This window comes from Cydia splendana, chromosome 24, assembly GCF_910591565.1.
Source record: "Cydia splendana chromosome 24, ilCydSple1.2, whole genome shotgun sequence".
NCBI classification, from domain to species: domain Eukaryota; kingdom Metazoa; phylum Arthropoda; class Insecta; order Lepidoptera; family Tortricidae; genus Cydia; species Cydia splendana.
This window is the reverse complement of record NC_085983.1, coordinates 5,539,309-5,553,018: the sequence shown is the minus strand read 5'-3', so window position 1 is coordinate 5,553,018 and position 13,710 is coordinate 5,539,309. Positions and strand designations below refer to the sequence as shown.

Sequence of the window (13,710 nt, the reverse complement as noted above, 5' to 3'; positions counted from 1 at the left end):
TGTGATACTGGGGCGCTACACGGGTTAAAATGATGGTTTCTGAGAGCAAATGCACTAATTACTTAAAAAAAAGCCAAATCACTATGATGTGCCTATAATATTTCTTCAAAATGTTAACATCATTCTGATTGACTTGATGACAAGTATATTTAAAAAATAAATGTCGCAATTTGGTCAGGGGTTGTCAAGAAAAAAGATAGAAGATTAAAAACTAAAATCCAGACAAATTCAGAACCTTTTGTAGTAAACTCTTTATTGTACAAAAAGACATATGAAAGATAACATCAAATTAGTAAGAAGTACAAAGGCCCTTTGAGGGATCTTCACTTAGAGGATATAACCAACGGAGACGCCATGTCTAAAATTTTCGGTACAAAATAGTCTGCCGTTTTTTGCGGGGGAGGGGCACATCGAATGTATCGGTACGTCATGTCAGATAAACGTCAGTCCATACATATGGTTGACATGTGGTTGACCATTGGCCGCCTATTTTCGACAGAGGGGAACGCCTGTTAATGGCGGCTCCAAGGATCTTCATGATATTGGAGGCAGTTTACAATAGCACTCTTACAAGTCACTTTAAATTGAGTAAAAAATGCATAAAATACAGACAGCAAAGCTGTCAAAACTACAGGTCAGACTGGACCAAAGGGGGGCCGTTTCTGGGACTTAGATTTTTTTTGAGAAAATGAAAAAAACATAGGGTTTTCAAAACAGAATAATTTACAAGATTTTGATGAAATAATCACTTATTTCTTAATAAACTTTACTCTAAAATTAAAAATGGCCGAGTTAGACGCGATCAAAGATTGATGTTTTTAAAGGGAGCTGGGACTTGTACAATTTTATTATTATGAATAAGTCGGTTCTGGCGCTTCGCCGGCCGCTGCCGCGGCACGCTCGCTTCGCTCGCTCGGCTCGCGCGCTGTAAGATCGCAGTTCTACCTAACACTCCTCCTCGCTTCGCTCGTCGTCGTACCTACACGGACCTGCCTTAAAAGAGTGTTATGTTAAACGCTCTACCTCCGCCATTATCAATTTTAGAAAAAAGTTTTCCAAGTAAAAGTTGCTTATTTTGACGTGTTCTACACGTTACAATCATCATAATGACACCATTCTCGATGAAAATTTTCCAAGTCCCAGCTCCCTTTAAAAACACCAATCTTTGGAGGCGTCTAACTCGGCCATTTTTTTTTATTTTAGAGAAAATATGTAACTTTATTTTAGTAAAGACGAATATAAATTTTAGAGAAAAGTTTTCCAATAAAGGATGCTTATTTTGACGTGATCTACAAAAAAGTGACACCACATTGTCAAAAAAATTCTAAGTCCCAGTCCCCCCTTTGCTACAGTCCAACCAAACTACAACATTCAATTGTGTCAGGTGTGCCGAATATGCCTCGCGGTGGACGGTAGGCTGCTCTCCATCAGGAAGTACCGGTTGGAAGATGCCTATCACCACCTCACTGGGCTCGAGGTAAATATTATGCTTTATCCGCCAACAAACTGTCCTCAGTTTGGCGGAATATAAATATGTAAATACCCTGTAAGTTTTTTTGCGATAAATAAATTAAAAAAAAAAAAAATATTATTATTATTAAATTGTACAATGGGACTTAATCGCGTATTTAAGTTTTAAGATTTACCCCTGACGTTCGAGGACGGCGTTGTCCCCATGGTCTCAGAGACAAAGGGTATTAAATCACTACGTTCTCAGAGAAGACTGGCTAAAGTTGACATCAACATCTTCTAGCCGCGCGAGTTTTTCGAACTACCCGCACTTGGTCTTGTTTGTCAGTTTGAACGTTTTGACGGGGATAACGCGGTCCTCAAAATGTCGGAGGTAAATCTTAAAACCTAAATACGCGATTAACACCCGTTGTACAATTTAATAATGTGTAAAAATCGTGAAAGATTAAATCAATATTATTATTATTTGTAAAGCAGGCAGGCAGTTGAAATAACTGATAATGCCTGTCCAGAGTCATCAACCGAGTTTCCAGTGTTGAGTAGAATTTGTATTGTGCTTGTCTAATTTATTCTTAAACTCATTGACGCTTTGGGCTAGGCTTGTGCCTGCTCGGTCACTACAGAGAGCGCTCCGCTCTCGGCCAATCGGTCAAACGAACTAGTTCGGTCTTTTAGTTCCTTTAGTTCAGTTCGGTCATTGAGAGCTGGGAATGTATGAATCAATTGCAACTGAATTACGATTCAAGTTGTACGGTACTTTATGACGGTTAAACATCATTAAGCTCTACACAATAAAATAAAAAAAAATATATAGAAAAAAATATTTGATTTTTCTTCATAATTTTCTGGTTTAGGACTGTTTGTCACTCTTTTATCTCGTTCGCACTAGTGCCAGCGTCAGTGTGAACCATTTCGTTCAGTCTATTTTCTGTTTCACTCATGTCAAGCTCTCACCAATCCCACTGAACTAAAGGACCTAAAGACCGATTAAGAGCGTGTAAAAAGATTTAGTTCCTTTCGGTCCTTGATGGGATTTCATTCTTAACAGTTCTTAGTTCATGACCGACACAAGCCTACTTTGGGCCGATACTGCGTCCTCAGGGAGTTTGTTCCAAGCTTTATCCACTCTAGTTAATTACACAAACGGGTCTACCGCGATATAATTTCCGTTGACATTTGCTGGGACGTCAGTCTTTCCGTGACCACAGCTGGTGCAACTCAGCTGAAACGTCGGAATTTAAGGTAAAAACAATGAAATTATATCGCGGTAGACCCGTTTGTGTAATTAAATATGTGTACAAAACGCGAGAGTTTAAGGTCTTTAACCACTCTGTTGCTAAAGAAGTGTATATAGATGAGGAATAATATAAAATCTTTTTCCCTTTTTAAAAATTGCCACCTTGCTCACTCACTGAACTAGGGTCACTAGAGATGGGCTAAATATCTTATTATTCGGTATTTGGCATATTCGACAAGTTTTCCAACCCAACCAACGAGTAGTGGACCCATATTCAACTCTATTACATTAACATAAAATCCATTTTCCAGTGTGAAGACAAGCTGCCCGGTCAGCTATGTGTAGAATGTGCACACCGCCTTTTAAATAGCAGTAGACTTAGAAACAAAAGTCTACGAGCACATTCTATCATGATGGAGATTGTCAGCAGACAGGATAGCGTAAGTATAAACGTAACAGGACATTATTAATAAGATGACGAGCGAAGCGAGGACCACTGTGCAGACAGCAGTAGACTTAGAAACAAAAGTCTAAGAGCACATTCCATTATGATAGAGATCGTCAGCAGACACGATAACGAAAGTTTAAACGTAATAGTACATTATTAATCAGACGACGAGCGAAGCGAGGACAACTGTGTAAACAGCAGTAGACTTAGAAACAAAAGTCTACAAGCACATTCCATCATGATGGAGATAGTCAGCAGACAGGATAGCGTAAGTTTAAACGTAACAGTACATTATTAAAAAGCGACGAGCGAAGCGAGGACCACTGTGTAAACAGTAGTAGACTTAGAAACAAAAGTCTACGAGCACATTCTATCATGATGGAAAGCCAAGCCAATTCCTGAACTAAGTGAACTAGAAGTTGGCACTCATATACATTCAATTCTTTTGCCGGCAAAGTCAACAACGACGCATATTCTTACCCCCCTATTAATTGATTGATTTAGTTAAATTATGTTTTATCCCTATGTGTCATTTTGACTTAAGTTTTTGTAACATAAGTCACAATGACAGATAAAGACAAACTATTATATACCATAGTAGCTAATTGAGGTTTGTAGCGCGTTTATGAATAAGGGGGTTAATGTTGAACTTGGCTGTCATTTCACATTTATGTTTTTGATGGGATAATTCATAATTTTTTTCCTTCCAGCTAACACTACAAAACCTAGCCACAATAAACAGAGACAATAATAGACTAACCTCGAACCTAAGTCCCAAATATTACGAACCTAACTTCTACAACCAAGTCCTAGACCACGGCACAATTGAAGATAAAGAAATCCCCCTATACGAAGTTAATATCACAGATGAAATAGTAATAAAGAATGAAAATAATGATTATAATGATGACAACGAAATGAAAGAGGAAAATAATGACATTAATGATTACGATAATGATAATGATGTGGATTTTGTGGCGTCTGATAGAGAATATTCGACCGATGACAGTTTGCCGTTAGAAGCTAGAAGGAGAAAGAAGGAGAAGATTAAGAAGAATAAAATTGAGAAGAAGGAAGTTATTAAAAAGGTTTGTATTTGTTCAGCTTTGACTTTGGTATTTTCTAATATTTTTTAGGGTTCCGTACCCAAAGGGTAAAAACGGGACCTTATTACTAAGACCAAAGATAATTAGAAATAGAGGAATATTATAATATTTAAAAACTTTCGCGTTTTGAACACATTAACACATTTATAGACGGGTCTAACGCGAATTTTGAAGCAAAATCAACGTCAACGTCGGTAAATAAAGGTAATTGAATAAAATTCGCTTTAGACCCGTCTATAAATGTGAGTTAATAGAGGAATATTGTCATAGTAAATGATATAGTCAGTACATTTACATCTTTCGACACAAATGATTAACACTTTTAGAATTGCATTTGATCCTTATTTATTCACTGATATGTGTTTTTGTTAAATGTCAAAAAGTATCGCCATCTAGTCGAGAGTAGGCCAAAGGTATGTTGCCATCTTTTCGAGCGATACTTTTTGACATTGTAAATGTACCTACTGACTACATAATTTACTTTGACAATATTCCTCTATGTATTTCAAATTCTCTTTGCTAAGACTCCACTGTCCGTCTGTCTGGCTGTCACCAGGCAGTATTTCATGAACCTAGACAGTTGAAATTTTCACAGATGATATATTTTCTGTTGCTGCTACAACAACAAATACTAAAAGGTACGGAACCCTCGGTGAGCGAGTCCGACTCGCACTTGTCCGGTTTCTTGAGTTTACTGTGGCAACACTAAATTATATGAAGAAAAAAATCGGTTCCGAGCCTTGCTTACGCGTCGCGCCCATCTTGTGTATAGTGTGTCATCTCTGTCTTATTCTCCAGGTGCGAAAGAGGCAGGTGAAGAAAGACCCGACGCAGCCTAAAATCGACCGGCGGCGGAAGCCGTTTTTGAACGACGAATTAAATGAAACCCTGTTCACGATCACGGATCTCACTCAAGACGAGCAGCTGGAAGAGATAAGGAAGAGACAGGACACTGCCAACTACAAGTATGTAGTGTTATACAGGCCCCTATTTCACCAATGTGACAGGTGCGACAATTCGACAAGTCTCATTGTTGCTGACGTCACAGGCATCCATGGGCTACGATTATCGCTTACCATCGGGCGGGCCGTATTCCTGTTTGTCACCATCATTGTATTATTTAAAAAAACTTTATTATATCGGCAAAAATCAGGTCTTTCTCTTGTGATGTTTATGATGATAATGATGACAATTGTCACAAGATTTCAAAGAACTTTCGGTAATTCTTGACAGCAAATGAGTTGTGTCGGAATTTCGTGACAATTGTCGTGTTTCTTGTGACAATTGTCATTAGCTTCGCAAAATAAGTACTTATTTACTGGCGATATAGTGGAGTTTTTTTTTAATTAACATGTTGGTGGCAAACAACCACACCGCCCGTCTGATGGTAAGCGGTTACCGTAGCCTAAGGAGGCCTGTGACGTCAGTAACAGTGATGTCGACAAATGTCGCACCTGTCACGTTGGTGAAATAGGGCCCAGATCATCATCTTCCTGGCGTTATCCCGGCATTTTGCTACGGCTCATGGGAGCCTGGGGTCCGCTTGGCAACTAATCCCGAGAATTGGCGTAGGCACTAGTTTTTACGAAAGCGATTGCCATCTGACCTTTCAACCCAGAGGGTAAACTAGGCCATATTGGGATTAGTCCGGTTTCCTCACGATGTTTTCCTTCACCGAAAAGCGACTGGTAAATATCAAATGATATTTCGTACATAAGTTCCGAAAAACTCATCATCATGTAGTGTTATACAGATATAGCGCAATAGTTATTTACGATACAAGTGCGGAAAAGAGGAAATTTTGCGAATTACCTATTCGCACGTGTATCGTACAACGTTTACATTCTGCGATAAACGCTCGAATATGCAAGAGTGATAGAGAGGTTAGATAACGAAATTTCGATTTTCTTGTTTCGCGGTAGACCCCCAGATTGTGATGGATAGTGGTAGTGGCGCCCCCTACGCAGAATTTTGCGTAATATTCCCTATTACATCGCTTAATTTAGATTTTATTGAAACTTCTGAGTTATCAAAATAACCCCAATGTACTTTTTTTCAGAAACTCTGTGTTCAAATGTGAGGCGTGTTTCAAAGGGTTCCTGGACGAAGATGCTTATAATAGTCACATTATTAGACATACTGATGTAAGTAATCTATATCTTATACCTTTAAACAAGCAATTCTTGTATGTATACAGGGTGGAAAGGCACGACGATCCTTCCCGGAAGTATTAGGTCGTTTAAGTGATACAGAGACTATTGGTAATGGTAAGAATCGTTAATTGAGTAAAAAATAAAAATTGCAAAAATACTACTTTTTAACTGTGGTGATAACCCTATAGCATGTGCACATGACGGCTAGATTAAGGATCTCCGTCGGGAAAGCTCGGGACTTTACACTTTTTTCCGATCGTTGACAGTATCGCAATGATGTATGAATGACGCATAAATGTCAAATAAATCAAATGCATGCAAAAATATTACAAACAATTTTATTACTTTCTTAGATAATTACTTTTTTCCAATATTTAATACTATCTTCTTTTCACATACGGTGTTCAAATGTACCTCCGTGTATTTCAACGCCGCCGCAGCCCGTACCCGAGTATGTCGATGCACATGCGATATAGTGTATGCTCTTCGTCATTTATCCTCCGCAGAAAGCACCAATTAGCCTTTGTCTCATTTCGTCCGCAGTTTCACATTCCGTTTGGTTTGGTACACCATATCTTTTACACAGCCCCACAAATTTAAATAGCCACGAGCATCTAACATTTTTATTTGAAGAATATGACATTCAATAAGTATAGTTCAATGAAAATTTAATTTCAAACATCAGACGTCTTGTCTATTTCCTACCACGCAAGAAGGTTTGTTAGTTTGGTATTGAAGAAGTATTTATTCTTGATTTATTCTTAGTATTTAATTTTTGCAAGTTCATTTGGTGCAACTAACACAACCTACTTGTTATTTTTAATTATTTTAGATAGTTTCCAATTATTCGAAAATAATTTTGTGAAACGTGTTAAGAAACTAAAACCTTTTTATCAGTCAAGGAAACCAGAGATATTTATAAGACGATTGCGTACTTTTGAGTGGTTGTCAATGTCACCATTTGAACTGTCGTTGTAAACAATGTTGTGGTTAGTATTATTAATATTAAGGAATAACATAACTATTTCATTCAAGTATTGAACAAGTGGAACCACTAAGAAAGCGAAAATCCTGCAATGATTCTTACCGTGCTGTAAGCAGACCTAAAAATGGTTAGATGGCAACAAATTAGCATAATTTCCTGTCGAATACTGATTGTTTACAAGTAAGTTCATTGACCCTGTCACCTGTTAGGGTTAGAACAAAGTAGTTTTTTGCGTGGATGTTTAAAAGGTCATAATTTAGAAACGGTTGCCCATATTAACATAGTTTCTATGGAGAAAATATAGAGCTTAGGCTAAACTATCTCCCATTTCCGGAAAGGATCGTCGTGCCTTTCCACCCTGTATACAGGGTGGCAAAAAAATAACTGTCTTCCCGTTGCCATGGAGGCTTTGGGATTATACTGAGCAACTTTTACTATGGGACCAACCCCGAATCCGGAAAAAAAATTTGGCTGTTTCATACATTTTGGCTGGTCCATTTTCTACGGGAGGGTAATTTTTTTTTCTCGATTTCTGCTTAAGTTGTCCAGTGCTGGACAAAAGCCTCCCCCAAAGATCTCCACAACGAACCACCATTCGCCGTCAGACCCGTCTTTAAGAAATAATATATAAGTCTATGGTATTTCCGTAAAGATTTAATGACCGCTGTGAGACAAACAACCTTATTTTGTCGGAATTTCTTATACTTGCCGCAATACCAACTGGCGAGATCATAAAGCTATCTCCTTTACCCTTGTTAAGACCAACCAAGAGTGAAAGAGATGGCACTACGACCTGACTTGCCACATTTTTTTTACAGCAATGCGGCGAATACGAGTGCAACATATGCAAAACGCATTTCAAGCATCCGCACGCCCTACGCAAGCATATAACGGCGCATCACACGCAACGATTTAGCTGCAACCAGTGTCCTTACGTCACCACTCACAGGTTAGTTCGTCTTCATCCTATCCTGCAAGTCTAGGGGTGTTACATGCGCGTTGACGTCGTTGACCACCCTAAAGTAAGGGATCCAACCCACAAAAATATGTCAACAAAATTTTAACTTTCTGTTATGGAAGGTAATTGTAAGGAAGACAATCTCGATGTATCAAAAAGTGTCCGTCAAAAAATATCCTCCTTAAGAGCCAACGGGAGTGGTCATTTCTCCATACAAACGTACACCTCGTTTTCCTCCGTGGTTTTTGAAGCTAGAGCAATGATTTTTTCAACACAGATTAATATTGTCAATATCTGTGTCGGACCGTTTTGCTTTTTTTGATATTTTTGTTTTTTAAGGCGCTAGAGCCCTTCAAAAATGGCCAAAATGGCCTAATTGACTATGCCGCAATGAGAGGCGTGGCATTCAAAACTGATATCAATTAGCCAAAAAAGCAAAACGGTCCGACACAGATAATTTCATAATCATTTAGATTTCCAAATTTGGTTACGATTGGTTAAGTTTTGGAGGAGGAAACAGAGGAGTACGAAACCTCGATTTTTGAGATTTTTACGCAGGATTTTTCGCCTTGTCCTTAGCGCACTACTTTTAGGTGCCGCTTCCGTTAGCGAGACACATATTTACCTAAAATATTTAAAACTCAGCTCCTGTTTCGTCTTAAATAGGTGGCGCTCTGGCGCTACAATACCTAGAATATTTGATAAAAACAAAATCAAATCATTGACAGCGCACTTCACTCCGTCCATAACGCCTACGTCCTTAGCTACTCTAGCGCTACTCTGGAGAGATTTGGAACTATTATTTACAGCTGGCTGCTGGACACTTTTATAACTGTTCCACCATAAGAGATTTTGCTCCTTTTACTCTATACTTTCTGTGAAACAGAAAAATCATTGTTTTCTATTACAAATGTTTGAGGGCGGATCATTTGTTACTAAAGATATAGCAATCATTACCTACTTATCTCACATGGCGACCCGGCCACAGTGTTAAGTACTCAACTTTACAGTACCTGGCTTACATGTATTTATCTTCTTCTCCCTGCGTTGTCCTGGCTTATTGCCACGGCTCATGGGAGCCTGGGGTCCGCTTGGCAACTAATCTTAAGAATTGGAGTAAGCACTAGTTTTTACTAAAGCGACTGCGACTTTTAACCCAAAGGGGAAATTAGGCCTTTTTGGGATTATCCCGGTTTCCTCACGATGTTTTCTTTCACCAAAAAGCGACTGGTAAATGGACCAAAATTATATTTGTTGTGTTGTTTTTTGTCCCCAAAAAATGTGACGGAGTGGAGCTTTTCGTATGAGATTAAATTTAACATTTACACTAATCAACAGCTGGAAAGACATGCGATAGCACTCGATTTTTTTTATTTATTTGATAGAAGACGGAAATACAAGCGTGACAGAGTGGTTAGAAACAAAAAAACTAAAAGAATTTTGACCCTAATATCAAATGACATATCGTGCAAAGTTCCGAAAAAATCATTGGTACTAGCCAGGGTTTGCACCAGCGCTTCTTGTAATGTATACTGAATTACATTTCTGATTGCAGACAAACGGCTAGACTACATGAAAGATGGCATAAAGGCACCAAATACCAATGTCCACATTGTCAAGACGAGTTTGTGTAAGTATTTAACTATAATTATCGCACAAAATGATGAAATGCTTTCTAGCGTATTTAACATACCATACATTAAGGCTCATTTAGACGATACGAGAACTCGCATGCGAGTTTCATTACATTGCGGGTTTTGATCGGTCGGTGGAATTGGACGTAACCAGTAGTCCGCAATGTAACTAAAATGGCATGTGAGTTCGCGCGCCGTCTAAATCAGCCCTTATACAGTAATAACTCTGGTTCAAAATTTTTTGGTCACGAGCTTACGTTTGACAACTCGTTTAGCACAAAACACATCACATGACGCCTTAAGGCGTCGCCTAGTTAGATTGTCAAATTCGGAGGCTCGTTTCTTTCTTATATTTCACTAATACGAGTACCTATACCTCTTTTTATTTTAACTAGTGACCCGCCCCGGCTTCGCGCGTGTTACACAAAACCTTAACAAATGATACACCTAAACCTTCCTCAAGAATCACTCTATTGATATAGTTCGTTAAAAATAGCATTAAAAATAGACTACGCGATCATGACCGGTCTTTTAACTGAAAAATGCTTTTTAAAAATCACTATTACTTATGAAAGCAAAAGAATCTTTTATAAAGGCCTCTGGGACTCAGGAGGTTTAAGATTCCTAATTGTTACATATTTGCCGTGACTCATTTTTCAAAAGTGTTTTTCAATAAAAAGACACGTCAAGATGATTTACCTTTTTTTTCTAATTCTAAAAAAACCAAAAGGTGAAAACCGCATGAAAATCCGTTCAGTAGTTTTTGAGTTTATCGCGAACATACATACACACAAACAGATAGACGCGGCGGGGGACTTTGTTTTATAAGGTGTAGTGATTTATACAAAAGTGATATTTTGGCAACGATTGCGACGCTAATATATTTCCAGCAAATTCACGACGTACATGGGGCACATTCGCATCAAGCACCCGTCCGACTTCGTCTGCCAGCTGTGCGGGTATTCCTTCGTCAGCGAGAAAGGGATAGAGCTACACAAGAAGCTGAAACACAGGCTCGACGACCCCCAGGTGAGTTTCAGACTTATATTTTGTTATTTAAAAGGTATTATACTGTATTTAAAATAAATAATTTTACACCATGCATGAAATAAAGCACCAGATAATTATTAGAAAAAAAACACAGTTAATATAGGAGTTACATATTTTTAAACACAAGTTCTATTTAATAAGTCGGATAGAAATATAAAAAGTAGGAGAGTTGACCGTGACGTCACCATGTAATATTTCATTTTCATATAAATTCCATATTGGCACAACGTTTTGACAGTTCTAAAAAAGTAACTGATTTGACTAGTAGGAAAATACCCTATTCTTTCACGAACGCTCGGGCCGTAGAATGAATTCCCTGCAGATATTTTGTATAGACTACAGTATTGGATACTTCGAGGAGTGTACAGGTTTTTAAAATGCCGGCAACGTGCATGTGATACCCCTACTGGAGTTGCTCCAGCTGTTGGTTGTTGTTGTTGGGTTGGTTGGTTGTGAGTTGTAGCTTTATAAGATGATTTTGCAACAAATAGATCATAAATATCTACCTTATTCAATCAACACTCATCCAAGATGATCTATAAATCATTGAATGAAAAAAAAATACAAAATCTGTATGTGTGTGTACAAGGTTGCCTGGTAAAGATCGCCTTTTAGCGAAAAGAGAGCTAGGCGATGCGGTAAATCCTAAATTTCGACCTAGGGCTGAAATTACGTCCGAAATTAGGCAGTAGTTTGTTTTTCCTTTTTTCCCTCACAAGTGTAATGAAAAATGTTGTGCGTGCCACGGGCGGTACAGGAATTACGAACTCGTATTAATTAAGCCCACGCCTTCGGCTTCGGGCTTCTATTCACACTCGTTCGTAAGTTCTAGCTTACCGCCCTTAATACACAATGTACTATTTTTAGATACCAGACGACGGGCCTTTCTGCGAGCTTTGCAACGTACGTTTTGTGTCCAACGAGGCTCTGAGAAGGCACATTCACGTCTCGGCCAGACACGCGGGCAGCGACAAGTATGTAACATCCATTGCATTTCGGTATCTTCGACATAGGGGTAATTTTGAAATAATCTACCAAACTAGAAGCTCTTCCAATTACAGCAAAAGTAAGCATGATTTCCTTTTGCTAAGTGATGTAGAGTTAGACCAAGAAAAGTCTGCAGCTTCATCAGCAAAGCTTCATAGAAGTTTGACGTTTAAAATAACACTTGCACTGCGTGGCGTGGGCTATCAAAATAGCTGCAGACTTTTCTTGGTCTAACTCTAGTAGCGTGAGTTTTTTTTTCAGAGTATGAAGTGCTTGTGATTTAGTAGATGTTAGTCTTTTTGAGAATCACTCCGTTTCGAAGTTACCCTAATGCACCTTACCATTATATTAACTCAAATTGAATACAAATAGGTACAAATTTTAAGTGTATAATGTATATACTAAATGGTCCAGCGCTATCTACTTCAACTGTCATATTTGGGGATACATTGTTTTGCCGGTTTTTACACATATTTATTACGATATAACCAAGACAAATATCTTTCTCCTAATATGATTTCTTAAATATCATATACTCCAGAGACGACAAGGATCCCAACAAGTCGAAGAGGCCACGAAAACCGCGTGAGCCGAACGTGTCGCGCGAGCGGAAGCGGTCGCGGAGCACCTCGAGCGAGCGCCGCCGCTATCCCAGCCAGCTGCGCAAGGCTGAAGGACCTATCCCCTGTGAACAGGTAGCCATTTGTCTATAGTAGGCGTTTTAAGGGTTTTCGAGAATTCTATAACCCTAGCTGTGTAAGGCTGGATTGCATAGTCCGTGTTTTAATTTTTGCTATCATCTATATCAATGAGAATTTAGTATAGAGGCTGTAAATTTACTGCCTTAGCCACGTATAAGCCAAATGTATGGCGACATCGCTCGAAAAGATGATGCCATATCTTTGGCCTATACTCTTGTAGATAGCGACACTTTTTGATTTTTAACAAATTTAACACATATCAGTAAAATAATAAGGAAAGTCAAATGGCGTTCTAAAAGTTTTAATCATTTGTGTCGAAAGATGGCAGTAAATTTACTGTGACTACAAATATCGTTGGAGGAGTAGCGCGTTGAGTGAGTGGTTCGTTTTTAGGTTATATTTCCTTAAATAAAACAACTTTCCTTGTTTACTAATCAGGTGGTGGTATAATTAAATATAATACTGTAGGTTAATCCTATAGGCGTTTAGATGGATGGTAACGAGAAGGAGAAGCCTCCAGACGAGGCTGATAATGACATGAACTGGGAGACAGTCTCACGTAAACGTAACTTGGATTTGTCACCGACCAAGCTGGAGCCTTCTCCTAAAAAAATTGTAATCGACCCGTCAGAGGCCGCCAATCAATCGGGTAATACAATTAATACAGTGGAGTCGAACAACAGTATTGTGGTTGAGTTAAACAAAAATGATCCAGCCGAGACAAGTCAAATTAATACAGTTGATTTAAACAAAAACAATTCAGATGAGTTCAACCCACATTTATACAAACACCCCAGTCTAGACAGCAAACACCGAGAGTACAATGCCGAAGATGATGGACCATTTATAGTCCATGTCTCTAGAGAGTCTGCACCATCTTCCAATGCCTCTCTAAAACCCATCAATGTAGGCCTTTTGCTTACTCAAGCAAATGTTCATAATATCCAGAAAGAAGGTGGTATTAAATCAGTAGGTCGCAAC

The 13,710-nt window shown here is 38.6% G+C and overlaps 1 protein-coding gene across 1 annotated transcript in view; it reads left to right on the top strand.

Annotated features, from left to right (window-relative positions):
- LOC134802328 (zinc finger protein 616-like) overlaps positions 1-13,710 on the top strand; it is a 30,239-nt gene that overhangs the window by 1,889 nt on the left and 14,640 nt on the right. Inside the window, exons 3-12 of the mRNA XM_063774934.1 lie at positions 1,385-1,477; positions 3,019-3,147; positions 3,866-4,243; positions 5,060-5,226; positions 6,321-6,405; positions 8,218-8,348; positions 9,913-9,987; positions 10,882-11,020; positions 11,909-12,015; positions 12,570-12,723. Coding sequence (XP_063631004.1) covers positions 1,385-1,477; positions 3,019-3,147; positions 3,866-4,243; positions 5,060-5,226; positions 6,321-6,405; positions 8,218-8,348; positions 9,913-9,987; positions 10,882-11,020; positions 11,909-12,015; positions 12,570-12,723 — 1,458 coding nt within the window. The remainder of the gene's footprint in view (positions 1-1,384; positions 1,478-3,018; positions 3,148-3,865; positions 4,244-5,059; positions 5,227-6,320; positions 6,406-8,217; positions 8,349-9,912; positions 9,988-10,881; positions 11,021-11,908; positions 12,016-12,569; positions 12,724-13,710) is intronic.